Source organism: Panthera onca, chromosome E2 (assembly GCF_046562875.1).
Source record: "Panthera onca isolate mPanOnc1 chromosome E2, mPanOnc1 haplotype 2, whole genome shotgun sequence".
In the NCBI taxonomy this organism is placed as follows: domain Eukaryota; kingdom Metazoa; phylum Chordata; class Mammalia; order Carnivora; family Felidae; genus Panthera; species Panthera onca.
The window spans coordinates 9,209,607-9,237,410 of record NC_138353.1 but is presented as its reverse complement, the minus strand read 5'-3'; the positions used below and the strand labels follow the sequence as shown (position 1 = coordinate 9,237,410).

General features: G+C 48.1%; 1 protein-coding gene across 1 annotated transcript; it reads left to right on the top strand.

The window, feature by feature from the left end:
* Positions 1-617: 617 nt before the first annotated feature.
* Positions 618-23,741, top strand: ZNF114 (zinc finger protein 114). The gene is made up of 6 exons (XM_078439219.2): positions 618-651; positions 12,028-12,092; positions 12,530-12,615; positions 15,880-15,985; positions 19,705-19,831; positions 21,940-23,741. Exons 1-6 carry the CDS (start codon positions 618-620, stop codon positions 23,040-23,042), a joined length of 1,521 nt encoding a protein of 506 aa, XP_078295345.2. The 3' UTR covers positions 23,043-23,741.
* The last annotated feature ends 4,063 nt before the right edge of the window (positions 23,742-27,804 follow it).

Sequence of the window (27,804 nt, the reverse complement as noted above, 5' to 3'; positions counted from 1 at the left end):
AGCAGGGGAGGGGCAAAGAAAAAAGGGGAGAGACAGAGAACCCCAAGCAGGTTCCACGCTGTCGGCACGAGCCCAACCTGGGGCTCGATCTCACAAACAGTGAGATCATGCATAACCTGAGCCGAAATCAAGAGCCGGACGATTAACCAACGGAGCCAGCCAGGCGCCCCTCAAAGATTTTATTTTTAAGTAATCTCCACCCCCAATGTGGGGCTTGAACTCACAACCCCAAGAAGAAGGGTCCCTCTCTGCTCCACTGACTGAACCAGCCAGGTGCCCATAGTGAATTTAAATTTAAATGGCCACGGAACCTACCCTACTGGAAGGCTCAGGTCTAGACGTATCAGATACCAAAGCCAACGGTCTCTCTGGTACAGCTCACACTCTGATAAAGTGTTTCATATTCTGCAAGATAACATGATTTCTTCAAGAAACTTTCCACACGTTGTGGGGGAAAAAAATGTTATAACTTGTTTTGGGTTAAAATTGGAAAGAAGACCTTTAAGTCATGACTAATTCATAAGCCACTGACTGCCGGATCTAGAAGACAGAAGTCTTGAAGCCACATAGATACTTAATTTCTAGAGCTTCACTGAGGTGGAAAGAGGACAACCTAAATGAGGGTAATAGACGAGTCATTCCTGGCCATCGGTATGCAAATGAACAATTCCTAAAATTAGCCCTGGAGAGAAGTCTCCTCAGAAAACGAGGTTCAGACTGCTGCCTTCCCCCGGAGTTTGTGTAGAGAGAATTACCCATGAGGATTTTTCAAACCCACACTTTCCTTTGCCCGTTAGCGATGCCCCCACGCTCTCCTGTCTCTGTCGCGTTTTCCTTCTGTGGAGTCAGCTACCTGCATTCTGCGTCTGGAAGATACACACGTCCCGATGCCTCGCGTACTTCACATACCGTCCGATTCATCCACGTGGAGATAAATTTGCCCTTGCTTTCCAGCGCCTTCCCAATTTTCTCTCTCCCCTATGAAGCGGTCACCCACAGGCCATGCCTTTTCTTTTTCCTTTTTTTTACTGTATCTTTCTGAGTTTTTAAATTTTCTAAAAATAACTTATTTATTGTTTAATTTACTTCCAAGTGCGTCAGCCTATGGTGCAACAGTGATTTCGGGAGTAGGTTCCTTGATGCCCCTCCCCCATTTAGCCCATCCCCCCTCCCACAACCCCTCCAGAAACCCTCAGTTTGTTCTCCAGATTTATGAGTCTCTTCTGTTTGGTCCCCCTCCCTGTTTTTATATTATTTTTGCTTTCCTTCCCTTATGTTCATCTGTTTAGTGTCTTAAAGTCCCCATATGAGTGAAGTCATATGATATTTGTCTTTCTCTGACTAATTTCGCTTAGCATGATACCCTCTAGTTCCATCCACGTTGCTGCAAATGGCAAGATTTCATTCCTTTTGATTGCCGAGTAATACTCCATCGTATATATATACCACATCTTCATTATCCATTCTATTTTTTTTTAATGTTTGTTTATTATTTTGAGAGAGAGAGCACGAGCAGGGGAGGGGCAGAGAAAGAGGGAGACACAGAATCCGAAGCAGGCTCTAGGCTCCGAGCTGTCCGCACAGAGCCCGACACGGGGCTCCAACTCATGAACCACGAAATTATGACATGAGCCGGATTCGGACGCTTAACAGACGGAGCCACCCAGGGGCCCCCTCTTTTTAAGTTTATTATTCATTTTGAAAGAGACAGAGCGAGCAGGAGAGGGGCAGAGAGAGAATCCCAAGCGGGCTCTGAACTGTCAGCACAGAGCCCGGTGCGGGGCTTGAACTCACGAAATGTGAGACCACAACCTGAGCCAAAATCAAGAGTCAGACACTTACTGGACTGAGCCACCTATGAGCCCCAAGATCCCGAGGGTCTTTATAAAGACCCTTATAGAAAGAGGGAATTGGGAGCATCAGTCACAGACCAGAGAGTAGAAGTGATTGGTGAAAAGATGCACTTTCAAGATGGAGGAAGGGGCCATGACCAAGGAATTCAGGCAGCCTCTAGATGCTGGGAGAGGCAAGGAAATGGATTCTCCTCTTAACTTGGTTCCAGTACCAATCCCAAAGTATGTGGTGGGGGAGGGGCACGGCACACCAAAAAGCAACTCTCAGGATACCAGCTGGGTATCCTAGAATTCGACTCAGTTTTTTATTTTATTTTATTTTATTTTATTTTTAAGTAATCTCTACACCCAACGTGGGCCTCGAACTCACAATCCTGAGATCAAGAGCCATGTGCTCTACCACTGAGCCAGCCAAGAGCCCTCATTCGCCTCAGTTTGGATACTGTCTACCCAGCGATGTGTCAGATTCCCATGAGGTGAAGAGCTCCATCCCACAAGACTGTCCCCACCCCTGCAGACACCAGTCGAAAGCCCACGCATTGTGCTTCTGACCAACTGGCAACAGATCAGAGGTTCCTAATGATGTGGTTTGAAGTGATGGGGTCTGGAGCCAATAGCCAAGAAAGAATTCTTGAGACGCCTTTGTGCAAAAAGGTGGTTTTACTAAAGCATGCTGACAGGACACGCGGGCAGATAGAGCTGCCTGGGGTTGTGACGGCTGACTGATTATATAAGATTTTCTATCCTTTGGAGGGGAAGGTGACGTCAGGGTCACAGGAAATTGAATCTACAGGTTTCCGGAAGTTTGGCTATTGATAAGATTGCTCTGTGTTTCCTTGTAAATCATTAAGACATTTGCAAACTGATCAAGACTCCCGTCCTGCATGACTGTGATCTCTGTCAGTTAGCCACTTGCTTTGCCCTTTAGCAAAGCATTAACACTGAGATAAGTAGGAACTTCCTGGAAGAATCTCATACTCTGGCAGACACAAGTATTTGTCAATGGGCTGCAGGTTCCAAGGAAATTTAATTGTATCTGCTTTTTTTTTTATGCCTTTGTTCCCTCACATCACTAAGACCCCCTCCTTGGGTTTAATTTGCTAGAGTGGCTCACAGAACCCAGAGACACATTTTACTTGCTAAATCGCCAGTTTATTATATCCGTGCCCTCTCCAGACACAACTCTCTCCCCAACCCAGAATCTCTGCGAACCCTGTCCTTTTGGGTTTTTAGGGAGGTTTCCTTACATAGTCATGATTGAGTAAATCACTGGCCATTGGTGATTGATTCCACCTCCAGCCCTTCTGTCCTCCAGGGAGGCAGGGGTGCGGGGCGGGATGCATGTGTGTGTGTGTGTGTGTGTGTGTGTGTGTGTGTGTGTGTAAGCTCCAACCCTCCAATCACAAGATTGGTTGCTCTGGCAACCATCCCCATCCTCGGGTGGAGGACCCACCCCATTAACTCATTAACATAACAAAAAGACTTTTGTCACTCTTAACACAGGAAATGTAATGTTTTTGACAAAACGAAATTGTCCTTTTTTAAAAAAGTAATCTCCACACCCAGAGTAGGGCTTGAACTCAAGACCCTGAGATCAGGAGTCACATGCTCTACAGACTGAGCCAGCCAGGTGCCCCCAAAATGAAATTGTTCTTAAGAGTAAAATCATTTTGGGGCGCCTGGGTGGTCAGTCGGTTGAGCGTCCCACTTTGGCTCAGGTCACGATCTCGCGGTCCGTGAGTTTGAGCCCTGCGTCGGGCTCTGTCCTGTCAGCTCAGAGCCTAGAGTCTGCTTCGGGTTCTGTGTCTCCCTCTCTTTCTGCCCCTCCCTTGCTCACACTCTGTCTCCCTCTCTCTCAAAAATAAATAAACATTAAAAAAAATTTTTTTAAGAGAGAAAAATCATTTTGCTGTAAGAGTGAAGGACCAGGCTCTTCCACGGTCAAGGAGACTCTTGCCAACAGTGTGGAAAGCTAAGTAGAGAACCCCCAAAGGCCATCCTCTTGCCATCCGCACAGGGACCCATCTCATTCCCTATCAACAAGTGCTCCAGCTTCCAGGGACTTTCACTTTGGGGCTGGCCGCTGGACATCCGCTCTCCAGGGTACTGATTAACTGTGGACTTGATTCCTTTCATCTCCCCTTGCCTGGAATAATAGTGTGATTGATCTGCCATTGGTTTGGAGTATGTGATTTCCTTTTTTTTTTTTTTATAAGTTTATTTATTTTTGAGAGAGAGCGCGGGGGATGGGCAGAGACAGAGACAGAGAGACAGAGAGAGAGACCATCCCAAGCATCCTCCGCGCTATTCAGGCAGAGCCCTTCTTGGGCCTCGAAGTCATGAACCGAACCGGGAGATCATGACCTGAGCCAAAATCAAGAGTTGGATGTTTAACTGACTGAGCCTCCCAGGCGTCCCTGGATTGTGTGAGTATGGCTTAATGGAGACATTATCCTGCATTCAGCTGTAAGTAATCCCTGCACCCAACGTGGGGCTGGAAGAACTTCCAACCCCTGGATTTCAAGAGTCCCTGGCTCCAATGACTGAGGCAGACAGGTGCCCCGCCCCCTTTAAAAATAGAACTCAGCCCTCAGGCATAAAGCAAGATCAGTTAATATCATATAGAAGACCATGCTTTGAAATGCCTTGGTGGAGGAGAAAATACCTTCGGGGGAAATTCTTGTTTCTTTTATTTTGTATTTTATTTTCAAAGTGGATCACTTTCAAATCAAGGAATAGGGCCAGAGGATGCTACAAAGTCATTTTCCCTTTCTTAAAGGGCCCTCTATCCTCATTATGTAAACAGAGTCACGTGATCTTCAGTGTTTGTGATTTCCTGTACCGTTTTTTCCCACGTAAAGGAGGAAACATTTTTCCTCTACCCTCTTATTTACTCTCCTGGGGGCCTGCCAATTAAACCAACAAAAGACAGATTTATTAATAGCTTTATGTTCAGGAGTTCACAGTAAAGAAGCGAAACTCAAAGAAGCAGTAGGAAAGAGGTTTTGGGCCTTAAGGGACAATCCCTAGTGAGGGAAGGGACTAGGAAACATAGGGAGAAACTAATGGAAGATAGGAGCTATTTTAGAAGGTCGGTTTATGCAAATTCATCTTTGCGTTGACTCCCCACCTTCTAGGATAAAAGTTGCTTTTCTCTACCTGATCCCGAGCTGGGAAGGGAGCACAGGTACCTTCCTCAAAGAGACACTTATGGTCTGCTTTCAGTGGTTTTTTAAAAAAATTTTAAATTTATTTTTGAGACAGAGAGAGACAGAGCATGAGCAGGGGAGGGGCAGAGAGAGGGGGAGACACAGAATCTGAAGCAGGCTCCAGGCTCTGAGCTGTCAGCACAGAGGCGGACGCTGGGCTCAAACTCACAGAGTGTGAGATCATGACCTGAGCTGAAGTCGGACACTCAACCGACTGAGCCACCCAGGTGCCCTGCTTTCAGAGACTTAAGGGAAGGACTGAGAGCTCGTCTTGCATCTGTTGACGCTCAAAATAATCCTTATGCCAAAGTGACATTTTGGGGTGGTATATTCCCCCACCATCACCCCCTCCCCAGCTTTATGGAGATATTGACATGTAATATATGCAGGTTTAAGGTGGATACAGTGTAAGGGTTAAATTGTAGTGTAGGGCTAACCTATAGCCTTAGGAAATTTGACTCTGTAGGTAAAGAGATAACAGCCTTGTCCTATCAATCAAGGGAACAAAAGTTCAAGGGAAATCAACTGGATTGGTGTTTGACTGGAAAACTTTGAAAAAGTGGGCCAGAGGCAGGGTCAAGGAGGTCAACTGGTTGTGGCTTAGCTGCAGAAGGTCTGAACTGTTTCCACCCCCATCTGGGAACTATTTCCTTTGTTCTGTCCCCAGGTGATGATGATAAGACAATGTGGTTGGCTATAAAAACTCTGTACCCTGCCTGTTCGAGGCCGCACTCTGGTCAAGAGTGTCGGTCCCGATCCGTTGGCCTTGCCTCTCATTGCAATAAACTTTGTTGTGACTGTCCCTGGTGCCCGTAGCATTCTGTTTCAGGAGTCGTGTGGATGCAACAACCGTATAATTGGTGCTGGGTTGTTGAGCACAACAGTCAAGAAGGATTTCTTGGGGCACCCGGGGGGTGGCTCAGTCGGTTGAGTGATGGACTTCGGCTCAGGTCATGATCTCACAGTTCAGTTCATGAGTTCAAGTCCCAAATGGAGCTCTCTGCTGTCAGCACAGAGCCCGCTCCCGATCCTCTGTCTCCCTCTCTCTCTGCCCCTCCCCCAATCACGCATGTGCTGTCTCTCTCTCAAAAATAAATAAACATTACAAAATAAAGTTTTTTTTTAAAAGAAAGAAAGACTTTCTGGGGCGTCTGGGTGGCTCAGTCGGTTAAGCATCTGACTTTGGCTCAGGTCATGATCTCACGGTTCGGGGGTTCGAGCCCCGCATCGGGCTCTGTGCTGACCTCTTGCTCAGCAACTGGAGCCTGCTTCAGATTCTGGGTCTCCCTCTCTCTCTGCCCCTCCCCTGCTCTCACTCTGTCTCTCAACAATTAATAAATGTTATTAAAAATTTTTTTGTTTTTAATCAAATCTTAAAAGAAAGAATGAAAGAAAGAAAGAAAGAATTCTTGAGACGTTTTTGCCGTGCAAAAGAAGTGCTTTGATTATAGCATGGGGACAAGACCCGTGGGCAGAAAGAAAGAGGCGCACCGGAATTGTGAGGTGCGGCTGATTATATATTTTTTAAGTTGGAGGGGTAGGTAGAGTTTACGGAAGTCTCTAAAGGGATTTCCATATGTTAAAGAAGACATAGAATCCTGGAGGCCTGACTAATGTCAAACTAAGGTTGCTTTTAGTCTCTAGCAAAGCCTTAACATTAAGGCAGCTGTGAGTTCCTGAAGGAAGGTCCCCTGGGGCTCTTCCGGTCCCCAGGTATTTATCTGTGGGCTGCAAGAGGTAAGGAAATTTAATTTTATCTGCATTTCTCTTCTCTTTGTTCTCCTCATCATAATGATTTTGCAAGGAAAGCAAAAGTCTTCCTCTATCCCTCAAGGTTTCCCAGCTGGACTAAGAATTAAACTTACACGAACTAATTAATTAATTAATTAACACGAGACAGATCAATGAGAAAACAACAAAGTTGTATTACAGACACACAGAGGACCCATAATGAAATCGAGACCCAAAGAGATAACAATGTAAATGTTTTTAAATTAAAAAAACTAAATAAAATAAAAATCAAATTAAATTTTAAAAATAAATAAATAAAAACTTTTACTTATTTTTTCATGTTTTATTTTATTTTTGAGAGAAAGAGACAGAGCATGAGCAGGCAAGGGGCAGAGAGGGAGGGAGACACAGAATCCAAAGCAGGTTCTGGGCTCGAAGCTGTCAGCACAGAGCCCGATGTGGGGCTCAAACTCAGGAACTGTGAGATCATGACCTGAGCTGATGCTTAACTGACTGAGCCACCCAGGCACCCCAATAAATAATATCGCTCTGGTTCCCACTTTAAGCAATGGTGTAACAAGAATTCTGTGTGTGTGTGTGTGTGTGTGTGTGTGTGTGTGTGTGTGTGTAAATATTATTCATGTGTGTAACCCTGTGACTGGGTCCCCTGAAGTTTTGTGAGGTTTTTTTAATGTTTTATTTATTTTTAAAAAATTGTTTAATGTTTATTCGGTTTTGAGAGAGAGAGACAGAGAGCGAGCATGGGGTGGGGGGTGGGTGGAGACAGAGAGAGACGGAGACACAGAATCCAAAGTAGACTCCAGGCTCTGAGCTGTCAGCACAGCAGGGGAGGGGGGGGGGGGACAGAGGATCCAAAGCGGGTTCTGAGATGAGAGCACAGAGCCAGATGCGGGGCTCAAATTCACAAACTGTGAGATCATGACCCGAGCAAGGTCACTTAACCGGCTGAGCCACCCAGGTGCCTCTGGGTATCTTTTGAGGAACTACAAGGAATGTAGGGACATTCTGTTGGGACAGAGGGCAGGGGGCTGGCCTTTTTCTCTCTGGTTCCCATCAGCCTTCAGTCAGGGGCTGCCAAGAAAGTGTGATGCCTTCCCACTTTCAGGTTGGAACACATACCAGTGCGAGTGGCCACGTGGGCTCCCCCAAGATCACTTCCTGCAGAAGCAGAGAAGCTCTGGGGTGAAGCATGAGATGAAAAGCACTTTTATAATTAATTCTTTATGAGTTTTTATGAATAATCTCAGATTATGCACAGCTGAAGAAAATAACAAAGAACAGGAGGTTGGTAGGGGAAGCAAACCCGAATGGAGTATAAGAGAAGGAAATACAAAAAAGAATGGAAAAAGAGGGCACCTGGCGGCTCAGTCAGTAGAGGGCTCGACTCTTGATCTTGGGGTTGTGAGTTCAAGCCCCACATTGGGTGTAGAGATTACTTAAAGATAAAACCTTAAAAAAAAATCTTAGCAGTATTGGGGAGGGGGTGGGGAGTGCATATTACCTTTAAAAGAATAAAAATTATAATGACAGCTGAATTTCCAATAGAAAGATCAGACCACAGAGAAAGTTATGGAATGATGTCTTCAAAGTGCCAAGGAGAAAAAGCCAATCTAGAATTCTATACCCAGTAAAAATATCTTTTAAAAATAAAAATGAGTGTGCCTGGGTGGCCCAGTCGATTAAATGTCTGACTTCGGCCTCAGGTCATGATCTTCTGGTTCATGGGTTCACGCCCCACATCAGGCTGCTGTCAGTGCCCCTTTCCACCCATGTTTATAGCAGCATAATTCACAATAGCCAAAAGTTGAAGACAACCCACCGGTCTGTAGATGGATGCAGGGATAACCCAATGTGATGTATCCATACAATAGAATATTATTCACCCATTAAAAAGGTGCATGAGGCATTGACACAGGCTATGACACGGGTGGACCCTGAAAACATTATGTCAAATAAAAAAGCCAGACACAAAAGGACACGTATTATATGCTTCCAATTCTATGAGGTACTTAGAGTTTATTTTTGTTTATTTTGAGAGAGAGAGAGAATCCCAAGCAGGCTCATGAGCTATCAGCACAGAGCCCGATGCAGGGCTCAAACTCGTGAACTGTGAGATCATGACCCGAGCCAGAATCAAGAATCAAATGCTTAACCAACTGAGCCACCCAGGTGCCCCTCTATGAAGCACTTAGAACTGTCATTTGTAGAGAGGGAAAGCAGATAGACGTTATCAAGGGCTGGAGGGAAAAGGAAGCAGGGAGCAAGCACTCAAATTGTGGCAAGTGACTGATGTCAGCCTTCTGTGACCATCTCAAGTGACCTCAAGGAAGAATCAAAAACAACTGGGGCACTCAGGTGACAGTCTGTTGAGCGTCCGACTTCGGCTCAGGTCACGATCTCTCGGGTTCGTGAGTTCGAGCCCCGTGTCGCCTGCTTCAGATTCTGTGTCTCCCTCTTTTTCTGCCCCTTCCCTGCTCATGCTCTGTCCCTCTCCCTCTCTCAAAAAGAAATAAACATTAAAAAAAATTGTTTAAGAATTAAAAAAAAAAAAAAGGAAGAGCTGAAAACCCGGTTAAGCAGAGGCACGCAAGCAATATTTTTAATCAGATAGGATAGATACATAATGTATTGAGGTGACTTGAGGGTCTCTCTCCTGTCTCCATGGAGACGTAATTTTTAGGCCGGAAACAAATTACACCTTGTGACGCTCAAGTATTTGGAGAACTGGTTGCAAACAAAGATATGCTTCTCCCTTTTGTATATATGATCCCCAGCAGCTAACAAGCTTTGGAGCAGTTCTTTTAATGTTTATTTATTTTTGAGAGAGAGAGAGAGAGAGCGCGCGCGCGCACGTGCGCGAGCGAGTGGGGGAGGGGCAGAGAGCAAGAGAGACACAGAATCTCGGAAGCAGGCTCCAGGCTCTGAGCTGCCCGCACAGAGCCCTACGCGGGGCTGGAACCCACAAACTGCGAGATCATGACCTGAGCTGAAGTCAGACGCTTAAGGGACAGAGCCCCCCAGGCGTCCCTGGAGCAGTCTTCAGAGCAACGGAGAAGACTGTTTCCCAGGCGGTGGTGAACAGAGGTCGGTTTTCTCTCAGTGGACAGGATACAGAATTTTAGCTTGGAAAGATGAAAAGGTTCTGGAGACGGACGGTGGTGATGTTTGCACAACAGTGTGAATGTGCTGAATGCCACTGCACTGTACCCTTAAGGATGGTTAAAGGGGACATGTCTGTTGCTGTATATTTTATCACAACAAAAACTCTGTCGCAGTGTAGGTGGGGGTGGAGGGAGATGCATAGAGCGCAGAGGATTTGGGGGGCAGTGAAAACACTGTATAAAAGTGGACACGGGTCGTTATACATTCGCCCAAATCCACAGAATATACAACATCAGAGGCACCTGACTGCTTCGGTCGGAGAAGCAGGCGACTCTTGATCTCGGGGTTGTGAGTTCGAGCCCCATGTTGGGGGTAGAGATGATTTATAAATAAAATATAAATAAAATAGTTTAAAAAAAAAAAAGAACATACAACACCAAGAGTGAACCCAAACACACAGTAAACTGTGTAATCACTTTGGTGATTACCCCGTATTCAATGTAGGTTCGTCTCTAGTTTAAAAAAAAAAAAAGTACAGGGCACATGGGTGGCTCAGTGAGTTAAGCAGCTGACTGTTGATCACAGCTCAGGTCTTGATCTCATGGTGGTGAGTTGGAACCCCGCATTGGGCTTCACGCCCAGCGTGAACAATAAATTAATTAAAATAATTAATAATTAATTAAAAATAAATTACTTAAAATTTAAGTGAAAAAAAGTAGCATTCTGGTGCCTAATGTTGATACGGGAGGAAACTGTGCATGTTTGGGGACGGGGGCATATGGGAAATCTCTGTACCTCAGTTTCGTTGTAAACCCAATACTGCTTTCGTAATAATAATAGTCTTCTTAAAATATATTTTAAAAAAATTTTTAAGGCTTATTTTTTATTTTTTTTTTTTTATATATTTTTGGGACAGAGAGAGACAGAGCATGAACAGGGGAGGGGCAGAGAGAGAGGGAGACACAGAATCGGAAACAGGCTCCAGGCTCCGAGCCATCAGCCCAGAGCCTGACACGGGGCTCGAACTCACGGACCGCAAGATCGTGACCTGGCTGAAGTCGGACGCTTAACCGACTGCGCCACCCAGGCGCCCCTTTTAAGGCTTATTTAATGTTGAGAGAGAGAGAGAGAGAGGAGAGACGGAGACGGAGCGCAAGCAGGGGTGGGGCAGAGAGAGGGAGACACAGAATCGGAAGCAGGCTCCAGGCTCTGAGCTGTCAGCGCGGAGCCCCAGGCGGGGCTCGAACTCGGGAACGGGGAGATCATGACCTGAGTCAAAGTCGACCGCTTAGCTTAACCACCTGAGCCACCCGGGCGCCCAGAAGTGTTTTTTTGTGTGCTTTTTTTTTTTTTAAGTAATCTCTACACCCAATGTGGGACTTGAACTCACAACCCCAAGATCGAGAGTCGCGTGCTCCACGGACTGAGCCAACCGGGCGCCCCCATGAAGTCTTTTTTCCAACACAAGTTTAGGGGCACCCAGCTGTCTCAGTCAGTGGAGCATTGGACTCTTGATCTCAGGGTTGTGAGTTCAAGACTCACCTTGGGTGGGCGATTACTTTTTAAAAGACGAGTTTAGGTGCAGGGTACTAATAGGCAATGTAAGCTTTAGGGTAGAATTGCATTTCTAGAGAGGAGACATTTCATAAAATGTTAATTGACTTGACTTTTAGCGGTTCCCTGCCCTTTCCTAGAGAGCCGGGGAGCTGGCTGGGCTGGCCTCTGTCTTTGGGGGAGGGGAGGAGGGGAGGAGGGGTGGAGCAGGGGTGGAGGTGGGGCGGGGAGGGGGCGGGAACGGGGCGGGGTTGGGGGGCGGGGATGTTAATCAGGCCTGGCTGGGGACCTTCCAAAAGAAATCCCCAGTCGGGGTTGAAGTTATTCCGCGGACGCTCTTCGCCGGCACCTGCAGGTCAGGTGACCCTCCAGTTTAAACAGATGTAGGTGATTTGTTGTTGTTGTTGTTGTTGTTGTTTTAACAGGGTCGCGGGGAGCGGGGGCCGCGTCCTCTCCGGCTGGATTCAGGCAGCTGTTCTCTTTTCCTGGAATCGGGGATCGGAGGACGTTCTCGTTCCTCGCGGGAGGGTCGCCGGTTCAGTCCCAGTAACGGTCAGCACAGTATTTTGTTACAACTGTTGGCGCGGACCTCGCAGGTCACCGGCTGGTCAACGCTCGCGGGGTGAGGAAGGCGGCGGAAGGAAAAGAGGGAAACTGAGGACCCCTCCTCCCGACCGTGCCCTCTTCCAGGGCAGAAAAAAGTCTTCCTTTCCTTGGGAAGCGCCTCTCTTTCTGGACGCCTCTAAGGAGCAGAAGTGGCTGGGGAGACCCTGGGTGCGAGGGTGGGGGGTGGGGGGTGGGGTCCCAGGGTGGGGCTCGGGGGGGGGGGGCAAGTCCCGGGATCCCCTTCCTGCTGGCTCCTCCTTCCCCTGCTCCCACCCCTTAAACCGTCCATTTTGAGGAGCCGGGGTCCGGAAGCAGATACAAAAGGCCCGCGCAGGATGAATCTCTGTCGTCGATCCCTGTTGGGGGGGGGGGTGGGGGGGGTGAGGGCGTGGTTTTTTATTTTATTTGCTTACTTAATTGTTCTTTTTGCAATCCCACCCCTCTCGTCTGCAGCCCTGCAACCCTCTATCCGGTGCAGGGAATGAGCTCTTGGGCGGCGCCACCCACAGACGCGTCCAGAAGCCGGTGCAGCGGGGATGGTGAGTGTGCCGGCTTGTCGCACGATCCAACACCGCGGGCGGGACCGGGTCGGATCCCGGGGAGTCGGGGGCAGCTGTCTGCGGAAGCCTGATTGCCTCCGCCCTGGAGGAGAGGGGAAGCCGAGAGTGGCCCACGTGCTGAGCCCTAAAAGCCCCCGGGGGAAGGGGCGGTCCCTCCACGCTGTGGTCCCTGGAGTGGACAGGGAGATACCTGCGTGCAGCGGGGGGGGGGGGGGGGGGGGGGGGGGGGGGAGGGGGAGGAAGGGGTTGGGGAGGGAGGGCAGGGACGGGGGAGGGGGGCTGTTCAGACCCATTAAGTGTTGGGAGTCCCTCAGCGATTAGGAAAATTCCGGGCACATTCACATGGAGAGGGTGGCCATCGGGTTCTCCTCTCCTAGAGAAAGGATTTCGGGGTGTGGGTTTGGTCCAGTGAGCACTTTCTTTCTTGGGGGGGGGTGGGGACTGAGACCTCCGTAGAGAGCGTTTCTAAAAGAACACGTTGAAAGGAGTTCAAGTGAAGTTGTCAGCATGGAACCCCATGGTCTGAACAAATTGCCTGTCCTTAGTCTCCTCCAGGAAGGTCTGGTTCACGGGAAGCTCCGCGCACAGGGAGGGGGGATGCGCTCTATCTGCCAGACGTGGGGGTTTTCTTTCCCACCTGCTTCCCTGAGACGACCCCAAATTACACATTCTCTTTGTTCGTTTGTTTTCTCCCACTGTCCCAAACATTATAATGTGTCTGAGATCGCCCGGGACTCACCTGGAGCCCCCGTTGTAATGGTTTGTTGCAAGGAGAGAGATCGATTGCACCTGAGAGGAACCTGCGGAAGGAAGGGTTGGCGTTATTATAGGATCCCAAGGTGGGGGGGTGGGGGGGGAGGTGGTAGTAATTCAGGGTAGGTGTATGTAAATGGATCCGGGCTTAGATAGGCTCAAACTGAGCCCAGGGTAAAGGAGTTATCTGGTCTGGACGTTCCCTTGGAAACTACAAGGTCAAGATAGATGTGGAATGTTGTGTCCCAAACCCCTTATCAGGAGTCCTGCCCCAGGTTGCAGATCGGAGGCGAGGCCGCTTCTCTGTCCCAGTGACTCAAGATCCCCCAGGCAAGAGTGGAATGTTCTCTTCTTTCCGATATGATAGGATGTCAAATGGGCTACAAGTTTTAGGGGATAAAGTTTATCAGTGAGTTAGAAAACAGTTGAGTAAGGGGGGAGGGGGGTGGGAGGGACAAAAGTCCTTTTGTCTTTGCTGCTGGTTTCATCCTTGTCTGATTGCAACTCGGGGGACCGGACGAATGGCTGGGAGGCGGTTCATTCACAATGGCAGAGTTGCCTAAAAGTCTCCTGTTTGCCCCAAGCACCTAATGACTTTATATTATTTGAGGGTCACAGTTCTATTTTGTGAAAACCTGGGTTCGCGTAAACCCCAGAGTAGTGAATACAAGGGGAACCCACCTAAACCGGTGACATTTTTGAGACCAACGTAGTATGGTTGCCTCTTTCTTAAACGGAATCAGTATATTTAAGAAGATGTGGGAATTTGGTTTGTGAGTTTGAGCCCTGCATCGGGCTCTGGGCTGACAGCTCAGAGCCTGGAGCCTGCTTCAGATTCTGTGTCTGCCTCTCTCTCTCTCTCTCTCTCTCTCTCTCTCTCTCTCTCTCTCTCAAAAATAAATAAACATCTAAAAAAATTAGAAAGTTCATTTGTACTAAGCTTTTCTTCCCCCTCTCTCGCTATTTAAAGATTTTATTTTCAAGCAACCTCTGCACCCAACACGGGGCTCGAACTCGCAACCCTGGGATCAAGAGTCGTGCGCTTTACAAACATCCAGCCGTGAGCCCCTGTACTACTAAGCTTTTTAAAGCCAAGAATGAGAGGTACCTGCCTGGCTCAGTCAGCAGAGTGTGGGACTCTTGATCTCAGGACTGTGGGTTCGAGCCCCACATTGGGGATAGAGATTACTTAAAATAAAATCTTTTCAAAAGTAAATAAAAATAAAACAAAAGCCAGGATGGATTGGCTGTAAGATTACATGGCAGAATAAATAAAATTAAGCTTTAATATATGAATTAAGTTTGTGAAAAATTTCATAAAGACAAGAGTACATAAAACTTAACAAGTAGAATTATTCTATTTTTTATTAGTTTTATTTTATTTTACTTTATTTTAATTATTTTATTTTAGTTGTAGCCTCCATGCCCAACAGGGGACTTGAGCTCGGGACTCAGATTAAGAGTTGCACGCTCTACTGACTGAGCCAGCCAGGTACCCCACAAATAGATTTAAAAAAAATTTTTTTTTTCAAGTTTTATTTATTTTTGAGAGAGAGAGAGCATGAGTTGGGGAGAGGCAGAGAGAGAGGGAGACACAGAATCGGAAGCAGGCTCCAGGCTCTGAGCTGTCAGCACAGAGTCCCACGCGGGGCTCGAACTCACAGACTGCGAGATCATGACCTGAGCCGAAGTCGCACACTTAACCGAGCCACCCAGGCTCCCCAGAATTTTTAAAATAATGTAATAAGTAGGTAGGTCCTCAGGTTAAGGAATCAGACACTGCTGTTGTTTAGAGGCCCTCGGCCCATCCCTGCCTGACCCCATTGCCCTGCTTCCTTCTGGGGTTAATCACCATCTTGAAATTCTTTTTAAGTTTATTTATTTTGAGAGAGAGCATGCACTCGAGTGGGGGTGGGGCAGAGAGAGAGAGAGAGAGAGAGAGAGAATCCCAAGCAGACTCTGCACTGTCAGCTGAGAGCCTGACTCGGGGCTCAAACCCACGAACCCTGAGACCGTGACCTGAGCCAAAACCAAGAGTTGAACCCTCAACCGACTGGGCCACCCAGGCGCCCCGCCATCTTGAATGTTCTGTCGATCATTCTTTCGGTCTTCCTTTTTTTCCCCCGTTAAGTGTATAGTTGAAGCATTTTCAGACCTGCGGTGAATGTATAGTAATAATAAAACAAATACCCATGGAACCGTAAAGATTCGCAGATTTGCTAATATTTTGCTTTATTTGCTGTCTGTATATGAACACATGGTTGCGTAAAGTCAGGTACGCAGGTTGCCCTGTTTGCTGTCTGTATGCGCGTGTGTGTTCACAGATGCTCGTGCACACTTTTTTTTTGTTTGTTTTTTGCTGAACCACCGGAGAGAGACTTTTAGATATCGCGACATCTCACCCCTTGCGCCTCAACACGTCTCCCCTGAAAACAGTGCAGTTCCCAGGTTTCTGCAGGGTGTCACTGAGTCCGCCCCTCCGTTGCTTAGGGATGTGGAACCGTCCCCACCTTGGCTGCTGCTCGGACAGAACTGCCGGGATCACTTTTGTCCTTCCTGCTTCTCACGCGGAAGAGTGTCCCCTGCCACTCGGCTGGTAAAGTGCGGGCTGCAGTCCAGCAAAATGGGCAACAAATGGGACCTTGTTAGAAATCCCAGGCCCAGGCTCCTCCCCAGGCCTGGGGAACCCGATTCAGTTTCGGAAGGCAGTTCCACAATATAAATCTTGGAGTAGGATTATAGGTAGTAGATTTGGGACTGTCAGATTTTCTTTTTCTTTTTTAATTTTTTTTTTAATGTTTATTTTTGAGACAGAGAGAGACAGAGCATGAACAGGGGAGGGTCAGAGAGAGGGAGACACAGAATCCGAAACAGGCTCCAGGCTCCGAGCCATTAGCACAGAGCCCGATGCGGGGCTCGAACTCACGGACCCTGAGATCATGACCTGAGCTGAAGTCGGACATTCAACCGACCAAGCCACCCAGGCAACCTCTTTTTTTTTTTTTTTTAATTAAAAATGTTTAATATTTACTTTTGAGAGTTGGGTGGGGGAGGGAGGGGCACAGAGGATCCGAAGCAGGCTCCGCCCACCGTTGACAGCACAGAGCCTGAAGTGGGGCTCGACCCCAGAAACCACGAGATTGTGACCTGAGCCAAAGTTGGACGCTTCACCGACTGAGCCCCCCGGGTGCCCCAGGGCTATCAGGTTTTCTGTGTAAAAGAAATGTTTTTCACAATATGATTGTGGCAGTTTGCATCCACACAACAGGTTTTTTGGTTTTGTCTTGTTTTGTTGTTAGTAGGCTCCATGCCCAACATGGGGCTCGAACCCGTGACCTCAAGGTCCGGAGTCGCATGCTGTACTGACTGAGCCAGCCAGGTGCCCCACACAACAGTTTTCCATATAGAAATTACAGTACACAGTGCATATCACGTCGGGATCGGCGCCGACAGCGTGGAACCTGCTTGGGATTCTCTCCCTTTCTCTCTGCCCCTCCCCGCCCAAATAAACAAACATTAAAAAATATATACTAAAAAAAAAAAAAAAGAAAGAAAAAGAAGAATCGCACCCTCTCCCAACTGAGCCAGCCAGGCGCCCCGGGAGTGGGATTCCTTTTAGGCAGGGTGCAAACACCAGGCATAGGTGCCATTCGTTCCTCGTACAGGCTCATGGTGTGACGGGGCACTCGCTCCCCTCCCTTTCGTTGACCACCCGGGAACAGTTGGTGCGTGGGAAGGTCCCAGCCACGTGACCGCTCCCTGGTGCAGTTGAAGCCAAAATCCAGAGTTGGATGCTTAACTGGCTGTGCCCCCCCAGGCGCCCCCTGAGGGTTTTTGTTTTCTTTTATTCTTATTTATTTAATTTTTTTTTTTTTAAGAGAGATCACAAGCGGGGGAGGGGAGCAGAGGGAGCGAGAGAGGAGACAGAACCCCAAGCAGGCTCTGTCAGCCCAGAGCCCGACGCGGGGCTCAAACTCACGAACCAAGAGATCATGAGCTGAGCCGAAATCCAGAGTCTAATGCCTTCCCCGACTGAGCCACACAGGTGCCCCGAGAAGTGCTGTTTTATGGCCCCTTTGGTTTCCCCTTTTTGGGGATCATGATGAGTTCGCATGTTAGTAACCAGTCCGTTTCAATCAGTTGCACAGTTAGGGTTCAGAATCTCCCAAACTGGGCCATTGGCAGACCCTTAACAGTCAATGTCTGTATTTCTTTCTTTCTTTCTTTCTTTCTTTCTTTCTTTCTTTCTTTCCAGCCTCTGTATTTCTTAACACAGTCTAGGGTGGCTTCTCCGCCTTCTGACAGCACAGGGTCCCTCAGACTCACCCTGTGGATTTTCTCTTCCTAAATCAGCCCATTTCTCAGGGCTTCCTGCTTATTTCTTCTGGGCGCTTTCTCTCCAGAGATTTGCCAGGGAAGAGTGTGTGTGTGTGTGTGTGTGTGTGTGTGTGTGTGTGTGTGTGTGTGTGGTTCCTGCTGATACTTTATCCTAAAGTCGGCCATTTTTGAACTCTAAAAAAAATGTTTTTAAGTTTATTTATTTTAAGTAATCTTTTCGCCAAACGTGGGGCTCGAACTCACAACCTCCAGATCAAGAGTCACACGCTCTTCTGACTTTGAGCAAACCAGGCGCCCTGACTTTTTAATGTTTTTATTTATTTTTGAGAGAGAGAGAGGGAGACACAGAATCCGAAGCAGGCTCCAGGCTCCGAGCTGTCAGCACAGAGCCCGACGCGGGACTGGAACTCGTGAACTGTGAGATCATGACCTGAGCCGAAGTCAGACGCCCAACCGACTGAGCCACCCAGGCGTGCCCCCTGACTTCTTAAAATTTTAGATTTGAAATCTTTCTTCTCGGGCTAAAAACCTTGCTTCCTTATGAACACAGTCCCTTTGACTGATCCTGCAGTGTGTATAAAATATCTATAAGAGGGCGCCCGAGTGGCTCAGTCGGTAAGCGTCCGACTTCGGCACAGGCCATGATCTCACAGTTCGTGGGTTCGAGCCCCGCGTCGGGCTCTGCGCTGACAGCTCGGAGCTCGGAGCCTGCTTCGGATTCTGTGTCTCCCTCTCTCTCTGCTCCTCCCCCACTCACGCTCTGTCTGTCTCTCAAAAATAAATAAACATTAAAGAAAAATAAAAAATAAATAAAATATCTGTAAGGTATTTCTTTAAGAAATATCTTCTGTAAGAAGCAGGGTCAATATTGGCCTAGCAGTAAGGCGTAGTTTCCTTTCTTTCGGATGACGGGCTATTATTACGTGCTAAGGTTGTAGCATCCCTCAAATTAACTTTCCACCCCAAGTGGTTGATCTGCCGGCTTGATGGGCTCCTGGCGTCATTTATTTGACTTTCCCTATTTGGGGGATTTTCTTATCGAATGTGTGAACATTACCTCGTTCCTAATTAAAGTCTATATAACAGGGTTTGGGGGCAGCTGGGTGGCTCAGTCGGCTGTGTCCAACTCTCGGCTTCAGCTCATGTCGTGATCCCAGGGTCATGGGATCGAGCCCCACATCGGGCTCCGAGCTGAGTGTGGTGCCTGCCTGGGATTCTCTCTCTCTCTCTCTCTCTCTCTCTCTCTCCCTCTGCCCCTCCCTCCCCCCCTCACACTCTCTCTCTCTTTCCCTTAAATTGTGTGTGTGTCTGTGTATGTATATATATATATATATATATATATATATATATATACACACACACAGACCACGTGATATCACTTTACATCCGTGGATAAGAGATCTCACTCATTCTTTTTTTTTTTTAAGTGTTTGTTTATTTTTGAGAGAGAGAGAGACACACAGCCCGAGTGGGAGAGGGGCAGAGAGAGAGGGACACACAGAAGCCAAAGCAGAACTCTCAGCACATCTCAGTTCAACCTGATGTGGGGCTCGAACTCACGAACCCTGAGATCATGAACTGAGCCAAAATGAAGTCGGATGCTTAGCTGACTGAGCCACCCAGGCGCCCCGAGAGGTGGGCTAGCTTAATATACGACTGGCAAACGCCTTTCCTTGGCCCGCCTTCGTTGCAGACAACCCACCCCAGTCTCCACTTCTGAAGAATATCGTGTGACATTCTTCCCCTCCGTGTGTCTGTGTCCAGATTTCCTCTTCTTGTGAGACCTCGGTCGATTGGAATAGGGCCCACCTACTCCTGCGTGACCTCCTGGTACCCCTTGCGAATCCGCAAATGCCTCATTTCCAAATCGGGGTCACATTCATAGGTACTGGGGGGGGCGGTTAGGACTTCGGCCTGTCCTCGGGAAGGGTCGCGACTCCGCCGGTAACAGCGCCCCAAACGGGCGTGTTGTTTTAGGACGCCGTGACCTTCACAGACGTGGCCGTGAATTTCACCAAGGAGGAATGGGCCCTGCTGGACCCTGCGCAGAGAAATCTCTACAGAGACGTGATGCTGGAGAACTGCAGGAACCTGGCCTCCGTGGGTGAGGATGCTACCCTCCCTCGCTTACCCGTGGGGGCCCAACGCGAGTCTGGCCCTTCCTGAGTTCCCGGAGGGGTGCTGAGAAACGGGGCCAGGACCGTTAAGCAGCGGCGCTGCGGCCCCTGGCCCCCCGGGGGTGGACGCAGGGTTTGACCCCATGAGAGGGGAACTCTGTCCGTTGCGGTACATTTGTATTCGTTTCACGATTCACAGCCCTCGGGGGATCCTTAGGTGGGTGAACACAGAGCGCAGAGGGTGTTGGCGCATTCGTGAGGGAAGCGGAGGGACCGCTTAGGTGCGGCAGAGTCATACTTGCTTGGCTTCAGAACCCCTGCTTCAGGGAGTTTCTGTTTCTGGCACCGCTGTCTTCCCCACCCCCCACCCCCCACCCCCCACCCCCCACCGTGACCAGGATCTCAATGAGGCACCCCCTAGTCTGGTCTCCCATTTGGACGAGCAAGGAGCAGGTCTGGGAATGGTGCAGGGGGGTAAGTTGATCCCTGCACCTGCTCGCCAGGCAGATAGGAATCCTCACAAGGAAGGATTTTACGAGGTGGAATTTATTTTTCTTTTGCTTATTGGTGAGAGAGACCCAGTGCGAGCAGGGGAGGGGCAGAGAGCGAGGGAGACACGGGATCTGAAGCAGGCTCCAGGCTCCGAGCTGCCAGCACCCCAGAAGGAGACCTTCTGGGCCACGAAGCGGTCACTCCCTTACTCTCCCCTCCAGCCCTGGGCGACCACTAATCTGCTTTCTGTCTCTGTAGATTGACCTATGCTAGATATTTCATATACGTGGAATGAGACAAAACGTGGTCGTCCGTGTCTGTCTTCTTTCACTTGATACGATGCTTTCGAGGTCCAGCCCTCTTGCCATCAGCTATCCGCGCATCACAGAGGGTCTGTGGCCAGACTATCTTTTGTTTCTCCACCATCTGCTTGATGGGCAGTTGATTTATTTCCACTGTGTGAACACGCCTATACCTGTATCTGTTACGACGTCTGTTTTCAACTCCCGTGGGTAGATACTCGGGAAATGGATTGGCCGGGTCGTATGGTAATTCTCTGTTTCACTTTTTGAGGAACCACCGCTGTTTTCCACAGGGCTGAGATGCGTTCCTCATCAACATTTCCACATTGGTTGGGCATGGGGGGGGGGGGGGGGGCGCCTGGGTGGCTCAGTCGGTCAAGCGTCCAACTCTTGGTTTCGGCTCAGGTCACGATCTCATGGTTCATGGGTTTGAGCCCCGCAGCGGGCCCTGTGGGGCTTGGGATATTCTCTCTCTCTCTCTCTCTCTCTCTCTCTCTCTCTCTCTGTGTCCCTCTCCTTAAGAATAATAAAAAGAAAGAATCCATTTCATCTGGGAGGCAAGCAAAGACTCTAAGACACATCAGAATCGTCCAGGCTTTTATTCTTTCTTTTTGTCCCAAAGACCTGTGCCCCTTTAAAGTCACACATGGACTCTGTCTTAGTCCGTCCGGGCTGACGCCATACCATGTTCCAGGTGGCTTTCACACATTTGTCTCTTCACTGGGAAGTCCAAGGTCAAGGTGCCAGTAGGTTTGGTTCCCAGCCAGGCCTCTCTTCCTGGTTTGCAGACGGCCGCCTTCTTGCTGTGTCCTCAACGTGCTAGAGAGAGAGCGAGCTCCGTTCTGCTTTTGTAAGGACACCAGTCCCATCGTGGGGGCCCCACCGTCACATTCTCATCTAGACCTGATTACCTCCCAGAGGCCCCCCCTGCAAATCCCCTCATCACATGGGGGATGAGGGCTTCAACATAATGGATTTCTGGGCGACACAAAAACAGTCCATGGCAGACTCTTTGTCCGGTTCTCTTCCATGAGGCTACACCTTCCTGACGACTCCTTTCCTCGATCCCTGAACAAGCGTTTCATAGCAGGTCCCGTCCACACAGCACCCGTCCTCACTGCAGTCGAGCTCCCGGCACGGCCCAAATCCTGATGTCTTTCCGCTCTCTTGCTCACTCTTCCTTCCCTCTCGTGCAGAGTGACCGTTTGACAAGAAACCCACCTGGACACTTCCCTGTCTTATCCTCCCCAACCCACCTTGACTCTCAACAAAGAACTTGACTTTTGTGCACTTTATTTCAGACTCGCTGAATCAACATAAGACCCAAAACTCAACCCCCCGGCAGGACATTCTCGCCGAGAAGACCCCTCAAGGAGCGAACAGAGTGTGTGCCGTGAGCCGCAGTTCCCGGCCCTCCCCGCGGGGAAAAGACTGGAAATGCCATGAGACGGGGGAGCCGCCCAAGCAAAGGGACCCAAAGTGGCAGCAAGCTGCGGGCGTTCACAAGAAGGGCGAGTCTCCGGTCAGAATCTGTGAATATCGCGAAACGAAGGACAATCCTAAACCAGGCTCCAAGCTTGTGCCTTCCCGGAGAGATGCCTCAAGAAACCGTATCCCAAACTGGGGCTCAGATATCCTGAAACAAAATCCTGTCCTAACCAGTAATCAAAAGATCTATAAAAACTACGGATATGACAGACTCTTATGGCAAAGCATTGTCTTGATCCCGTTTGTGAGGAGTCAGATGGGGCCGGAGTCAAACGTGTGGCCTCATGATTACAACAATGTGCTTCACAGCCATAATAACATTCGCATGGGGACGGACGTTCATGAATGGGATCCATTTGGAAAAGCCTTTGGTGAAGACGTTTGCCTCAACGTATGCAGGACTCACGTTACAGAGAAAACCTACGCGTCCGATCCGTGTGGAATCACCTTCCAAGATAGCTCGATCCATGAGGCACAGAGGCAATCCTGTATGGCAGAGGCAAATCATGAGAATAAGCAAGATGAGAAATCCTTTGCCCACCCTGCAAATTCTGACTCACGCAAGGAGACTAAGCCCGGAGGGGGGAAATACAAATGTCAAGAATGTAGGAAATCTTACCTGTATCAGTCGTCTCTTGTGAGACACATGGAAATTCACACCGGAGAGAAACCCTACGAATGCCAGACATGTGGGAAAGCCTTTAAGTATTCCTTACACCTTAACAAACACTTACAAAAGCACATTATCAAGAAGCCCTATAAATGTGGGCGATGTGGGGAGACCTTCAATGAGTTCTCAAAGCTTGCCGAACATAGAAGGGTTCATATCGTAGAAAAACCCTATAAATGCGAGGAATGTGGGAAAGCCTTCATCAGTTCTCACAGATTTAAAAACCACCTAAAAACTCACAGTTGACAGGCACCTGGCTAGCCCATTTGGAAGAGCGCGATCTCAAAGTCACGCCTTCAAGCTCCACGTGGGCTGTGGAGATTGCCTAAATAAATAAACTTGAAAAAAAACAAAACAAAACGAAACTCACAGTTGAGAGGGGTCCTGCGAATGAAAGGAATGTGGGAGAAGTTTCATTAGTTTTCTCGAAATAACGAGCACATGAGGACGTTTTGGGAGGGAGCTCGAGTCTTCCCTGAACGACAGAAATGTGAGAACCCAACACCTTGACATATTCACACCGTATGTAGGTAAGGTCTCTGGAAAGTTTGTCATCTTTTTTCAGCTTTGCTAGACGTTTCCCCTTGCACTGGAGACACGCCCTGTGAATCTAAGGAATCTGGAAAAACCTTCAAGGTTGTCTCAGTGTAATCCTTGCACGAATTCACACTTTGGAGACTCGTCGTGGGAGTAAGGAACATGAGAAACACCTCTTTAAACATTCGTCCCTTAAGTTACCCAAAAGACTACATCCTGGAGATGATTCTAAGATTGTAATAGATCCAGGAAAGTCTCCCTGCTTCCAAGGCACAGATGAATACATAGTAGGAGAGAAACACAGTAAATTTAGGATTGCTGCCACTGCCTTGCCTCATCCTTCATCTGGGACCAAAATTCATTCCTTTCCAGTTTTGGTTCTCTAATAAAATCCTCCGAGATGATGAATATGCTCTCTGTGTGCCTTTCCAGCTCTGAATTTTCAATATGCAGTAGCTTTGTTAGTATTTCCACACGGGTGTTCTCACCAACACCACGCCCCGTTTGAGCCTCATTTATTTTTTGATTTTTTTTAATACTTATTTCTGAGAGAGAGAGAGAGAGACAGCATGAGCAGGGGAGGGGCAGAGGGAGAGTGAGACAGAGAATCCGAAGCAGGCTCCAGGCTCCGAGCTGTCAGCACAGAGCCTGATGCGGGGCTTGAACTCATGGACCTCAAGACCATGACCTGAGCCAAAGCTGGACACTTAACCAACTGAGCCACCCAGGCGCCCCTGAGCCTCCTTTAATTCAAGTTGGGGTTTGGTGTGCTCTGGGATAACATTTTTGTTGTCAGTTGGTTGTTATTGGTCATGATTTGGCTGCATTATGGTCTGAGTATGTGGTCTTTGTGATGCTGCTGTGGGACATGTGTTCTGATGTTCATTTCAGTCCCATGGGGCTGACTTCCGTCAACTGCCTGGCCACATGCATTCTTCTCATCCTCTTTAGTAAGTATAAGGGTCCATAGACTTGTTTTTGCAGAGTTAGCCCTGTTGAAGATTTGTAAATGCATTTTCTACATTTTCTCATAACGGGTAGTGGGTAGATCTTAGAGCCCTGACAGAATTCACTGGCTTGGATTCCTAGAAAGCTGTACGAAAGACGAGAGTGTCACGCGTTTTGTCTTAACTAAGTTCCCGTTGCTCTCTTTCCTAGCTGCTCTCTGGAGACTGGCTGAAATTCCCTGAATTAGCACAAGCAACTTTAGGATCATTGAAATGAAGGTCATGGTCCCAATAACACAACCTTCAAAACACAAGAGTCCTCACTCCCCTGGACATGTTTTTGGGTGTCTGTGGCTGCAACAGACTGTGTGGCTAGACTAAGTAGATGAAGCAAGGCTCTGATTTGATTAAGAAGCATTTTAAGGGAGATTTTTTTAAACACGGAATTTCTTTGGTGTTGGGTGGGATCAGGGTTCAGTACCTGTCTGAATGGTCAAGATTCTTGAGTGTTTCACATTCTCTTACTAACAAAATTTTTGATTCTTGATCTTTTACTGAGTAAGCTTGTAATACAATGCTCCATTAGAGAAGTGTATTCTCAAAGTCTTTTAAAGTTTTTTTTAATGTTCATTTAATTTTGGGGAGAGAGAGAGAGAGACAGTGAGCATGAGTGTGGGAGGGGCACAGAGAAAGGGAGACACAGAATCCAAAGCAGGCTCCAGGCTCCTAGCTGTCAGCACAGAGCCCGACGCAGGGCTCAAACTCATGGACCTCGAGATCATGACCTGAGCCAAAGCCGGACACTTAACCAACTGAGCCTCCCAGGTGCCCTGATGGAAGTCTTACAGCTTTGTCAATTCTTGCCTAATGTATTTGTAGACAATGTTATTAGATGCATAGGAGTTTGGGCATTTTCTTTATTACAGGTGAGTTCTTTGCTTCCTGTATGTTTTAACCATCTTTTCTACTAACACTTTATTTTTGTTCATTCATATATTGAGGGAAAGCCCCTTACTATGTGGAAGACTTTACATATATCACTCCACTTATCACTCACCACCACTCCACAAATAAATGCTTATCTCCTTCTTATAATTGAGGAAACTGAAGCACAGAAGTTAAGGAAACTTGCTGATGTTAAACACCTTCCTTTGAGTTTCAAAGCAGTGGGTGTTTTCATGGTCAAGTTCAGGCTTCAACACATGTATTCGTTTCCTGTTGTTACAACAAATTATCACAAATATAGGGGCTTTAGACAACCCAAATCTCTCATGTTACATTGCTGGCAGTCAGAAGTCCAGAATGGGTCTCGCTGGGTGAAAATCAACGTGTCTGCAGGGCTATATTTTCTGGAAGCTCTGGGGGAAAGTTTATGTTCTTGCCTTCTCCAGCTTTTAGAGGCCACCCACATTCCTTCGTTGATGGCCCCTTCTCCATCTAAACCAGCAACAGGGGTTGAATTCTCACATCACATCCCTCTGACTCATGATTCTAAGAGTCCTTCCTCTTTCATTTATAGGGACACCTATGACTACATTGGGCCCATCCAGATAGCCCAGAATCATCTCCCATCTCAGATCAACTTATTAGCAACTCTTAATTCCATCTGTGACTTTAATTCCCTTTTGCTATATAGGATAACATACGCACAGGCTCTGGACATCAGCACATGCGTATCTTTGGGGGCCATTCTTCTGTCTACCACAGTAACTTATGAAATTATCAAGCTTATTAACTGACTGAAAGAAAACCTTCAAAACTTAAAGTTATTCTGGCCTTTTGGAGACTGTGCTGTTCATCACAGATATTTTCCCGAGCATCTCCTTGAGGCCAAGGACTGTGGAAGACTCTGGGTCTCTATCGGGTCAGCAAATTTTTTCCACAGAGAGCCAAAGAGGAAACATTTTAGGCTCTGTGGGCCAGATTGTCCCTGTCTCCACTGCCCAGCTCTTCCATTGTTGCATAAAGCAGCCGTAGACCATACACAACAAATGGATGCGGCTGTGTCATTTCTGGACACTAAAACTTCGAATTTCACATACTTTTTCCATATCACAAAATAGTCTTTTGATTATTTTTTTTTCCAATTTAAGTTTTGTTTTTATTTAGGTAATCTCTCCACCCAACACGGGGCTTGAACTCACAATCCCACAATCAAGAGTCACATGCTCTACCGCCAGCCAGGTGCCCCCCAAAATGTAAAAGCATTCTTGGCTCACGGGCCTGATTTGGGCAACAGGCTGTAATTTGCTGGCCACTGGTCTAAAGGAAAGAACAAAACAAGCTTTTATCTCATGCTTTCTTGTGGATAAGACATATATAGAGGCGTGGCTCTCTATCCTGATTTTTTTATTTTTCTTCTCAATTTTTTTAAAAATTGGAAAATGTGGCGACCCAAATTCTACAGAGATGAATAGATACCGGTAAAAGTCAGTCAGGGAGCCTTGGTGGTTCAGTCACTTACGTGTCTGACTACAGCTCAGGTCATGATCTCATGGTTCACGGGTTCAAGCCCCTCAGCAGGCTCTCTGCTGTCAGCACGGAGCCCGCTTTGGATCCTGTCTCCTGCTCTCTCTGCCCTTCCCCCACCTGCGCTCACTCTGTCTCTCAAAAACAAAACATTAAAAAAAATTCTTTGAAATAAATGTGTTTAACCAATTTGTAAATAAATACGTACATACATACATAAATAGAAGTCAATAAAGAGATCCCCACATACCATCCAGGCCCATCACAAATTTATTTTGAATTTTTTTGTGTGTGTTTACTGCCCCTGCATAAATTCCCGAATCTATTTTCTGATTTTAGCCGTCATTATTGCTGCGTTGTACCGGACGCACGAGTCCAACCGAAAAGCATTTCAGACAGGCGATGAATTCGATGATTCCATTCCTATGAAATTTCCAGAAGAAGCAAATCTGGAGAGACAAGATCGCCCCAGCGGGAGGTGGGGCAGGAAGCTGACCGCAGGCTGGCAAGAGGGAAACTTCGGGGGACGGAGGCAATGATCCAAGACCGGGCTGTGGTGATGATTGTAGGACTCTGTAACTTTGTGAAAAGTCACTGCATATTCACTGACAATGAGTGGCTTTTATGATCCGTAAATTACCCGTGAAGGCAAGAAAGGGGGAAAGGAGAGGGGAAAAGGGACATCAAAGGCCTTCTTGGGTGTCCACAGCTGCGGGGTGCCCAAAAGCTCTGCGAAGTTCAGCTCCGGGTGTTTGGGGAGGGCCTGGGGGCGGGGGCGGCCTGTGGATGAAAGAGCGCTTGGCCCTTCCCCCCCCTCCCCCCGAAGCCCCACCGCCTGCGACTGTCGCCCACCGATTTGTCCTCGGATCACGAATGGATGCATTCAGTCTCTCCCTGTCGGCCCCAGACCAGGCTGAGGGGGCTGGAGCCACTGTTACCCCCCCAGGGAGCACCGTGCGGAGAGAAAGGATCCTGGCTGGGCGTCCATCCCTGAACTCAACTCCAAGGAGAGGCGAGGAAGGGTGTGGCTTTGGGGATTCCTCCTGCCGCCCCAT